The following is a 2,590-nucleotide window of genomic DNA, read 5'->3' as shown; positions in this document are numbered from 1 at the left end:
ACAGAAAGTATGTCGTACTTGATTCCTCTACACTTATTTCTGTGCGTATCTATACATCACAGTTTGACAGTTGCCTAACATGACTACAGGGCACTGTGCCAGGAGAATCTCCTGCAGTTAGGCAGAGAATACGCTCATTCTGGTGCACTCTGTGCTTCAGTCCATACCTCTGCTCTTACATGGAACAAGAAATTTAAAATGGAAAAATAATGAACTATAAGAGAATGTAAATATAATTGTCAATGCTAACATACATCTAAGTGGCTTAATACAAATTGAAATAAGATTTTTTTTTTTATCTTAACTGTAATAGCAAAACAAAACAAAACAACAACAACAACAACAACAACAACAAAAAAAAACACTGTCTTGCAGTCTTGTTGAGTTCAAATCTACCAGTTAGAATCTGATGTTTACAAAATGTGTAAGTAGTCCAGCTGTTTTCCAGATAAATTTATATAATGAACACTGTGTTATCCCCTAAATATTTATGGTACCTGGAAATATAACTCTTACATCATCCAGTTTTGGTCACTGATGGAGTAAAAAGAAAAACTGTATTAAAAATATATATATTCAAACAAATGTTTGGTAAGAACAACTGTACTTTGTCGTGTGGTCACACGTAGAAAATAATTGTTTTGGCAAGACAATTTACCATAATCCATGCAGACTCTCAGAGAGCAGTTCACTGCTCAGACATACTCTGAGTGTTTCTTAGCAGATGTGTCAGTTGTCCTGAGCTCATGTCTACGATGGTTGTAGAGAAATCGGGGTTCACTCCTCGTTGAGTCGAGGCAGGAGGCAAAAAGCAGCAGCCCAGCAACGATATGGAGGAAACCAGCCGACCACCCAATGAACAGAGCGTCGCCAAATTCCCAACGTGGAATCACGTCGGGCAGCTTCTGGTCAAAGTACTGCAAGACCGTGTTGTGGGCGACGTAGGACACGGGGATGAGCCCCAGGATGCCGGCCAGAACGTACATGACTCCGCCGGTGATTTTCGTCGCTCTCTTTGCCCATCTGGCCTCATGACTTGTGCAGCATTTTACCTGGCTGATCCCAGGAATGGTGACGAAGAAGCCCAGGAGACCTATGGCGTCAGAGATGCACATGAAGATCCGGGCCAACTTAATGTCTTGTGGGAGGCCCAACAGAGTGTCGTAGGGCCGACATTCCATACCCCCTACATCCTGCACCACACACGTCTCCCACAAACCTTTCTCGTAGCTCTCAGCGGCCAGGAGTTCCGTAGAGAGTGTCATCCACTGTGACATGAGGGTGGTAGACAGTGAGCAGAACCAGGCGACTGCACCAACAAGCATACCCAGTAACTCCAGAGCACAGGTACAAGGGTTCGACATGGTCTCTTCTGGCTGCTCACCCTCACTGGCTTTCAGGACCTCCTCACTCTGCTAATCTCTCAAGAGCCTCTTCTCAGATTGAGAGAGAGAGAGAGAGAGAGAGTCCTTCAGAACTTTTTGCACTGACAGGTCCACCGTTACTCTTGCCTCTTTTACAATCCAGTCAGAGACAAACATCATCTGAAAGAGAGAAGGAGGAGGAGGAGGAGGAGAGGGTACACTGACTTCAGGCCCTGCCCTCTGGACTACCTCCTGTTGCTCCCACTGCGCTGAGAATGCAGGAGAGAGAGAGAGAAAGAGAGAGAGAGAGGGGAACGTTGCTGTCTCACTTAGATTCCTGCCCTTTAGACAGCTGGCCACAGGGGATGCTATTAAAACGCAGACAGGATGCTATTAAAGTGAAGATTATTGTAACTTTCTGAGTATGGGAGGGCTTTTTTTTCCTCTCTTTTTTCTTTCTTTTTTTTTTTCACTGGTACTCCACGTACTCCTACCCCTCTTGTCTGCTCTGATGAGGATAATGGGACCATAAAGAAGAGAGGAAAAGAGAAAAAGGGAGAGATGGGGGTATTTTAAGCAACCAGTTGCTAAAGTCGCCCCCCTGAGGAGAGCAGGCTAAACTGACAACGCGCACCTCACCATGGAGTTTGTATTGTCTGCTCTCTGAAACATACCTTGTATTTAAAAAGTTTTATTTCGTTACAGCTAAGTCATTGAAAAATATTCTATTTGAACAGCATTTTTAAAAATGTGGTATGACAGAACAAACACAGTTGTTAAACAGTGTAATCTTTATCATAAATGTAAATATACCTCCTTGATTTACTGTGTGGGCTGATGCATTTTTTCTGAAGTCAAATATTGCAAAGTGTTTGAGGCATTTTATCCATCCCTTAAGAAGCATATGCAGTAGGTGCTGTATATGATGTTTAACAATCTATTTCATAACCTATTTCGGAAAGTTATTTGCATGAATTTGAAAATTAGGCCACTTGAAAAAAAGATCAAAAAATGTGATTATTTAATCCTATCATGACCAATAGTGAGCTGAAACAATATACTCAGAGCTAAACTAAAAGTAAGAAAATTGATATGATTAATTACAGCATAATCAAGTCATAAAAAGATCATGTCACAGTTTCGTGTTCGAAAAGGTTATTTAAGGGTAGAAGAATTTTTAAAGTCTCTAAAGATTCTGTTTTTATGTAGACCATGTGATTGGGGTA

At 41.8% G+C, this 2,590-nt stretch overlaps 1 protein-coding gene across 1 annotated transcript; it reads right to left on the bottom strand.

The window, feature by feature from the left end:
- Positions 1 to 695: 695 nt before the first annotated feature.
- cldn33b (claudin 33b) lies at positions 696 to 1,364 on the bottom strand. The gene has a single exon (XM_030792013.1). It carries the CDS (start codon positions 1,362 to 1,364, stop codon positions 696 to 698), a length of 669 nt encoding a protein of 222 aa, XP_030647873.1.
- Positions 1,365 to 2,590: the final 1,226 nt, after the last annotated feature.

The sequence above is a fragment of the Chanos chanos genome, chromosome 14 (assembly GCF_902362185.1).
Source record: "Chanos chanos chromosome 14, fChaCha1.1, whole genome shotgun sequence".
Classification (NCBI taxonomy): Eukaryota; Metazoa; Chordata; class Actinopteri; order Gonorynchiformes; family Chanidae; genus Chanos; species Chanos chanos.
This window is presented reverse-complemented; position numbering and strand designations above follow the sequence as displayed.

Excerpts from the sequence above, each read along its gene's own strand:
- cldn33b (XM_030792013.1), bottom strand. The coding sequence starts at position 1,364 with ATGTCGAACCCTTGTACCTGTGCTCTGGAGTTACTGGGTATGCTTGTT.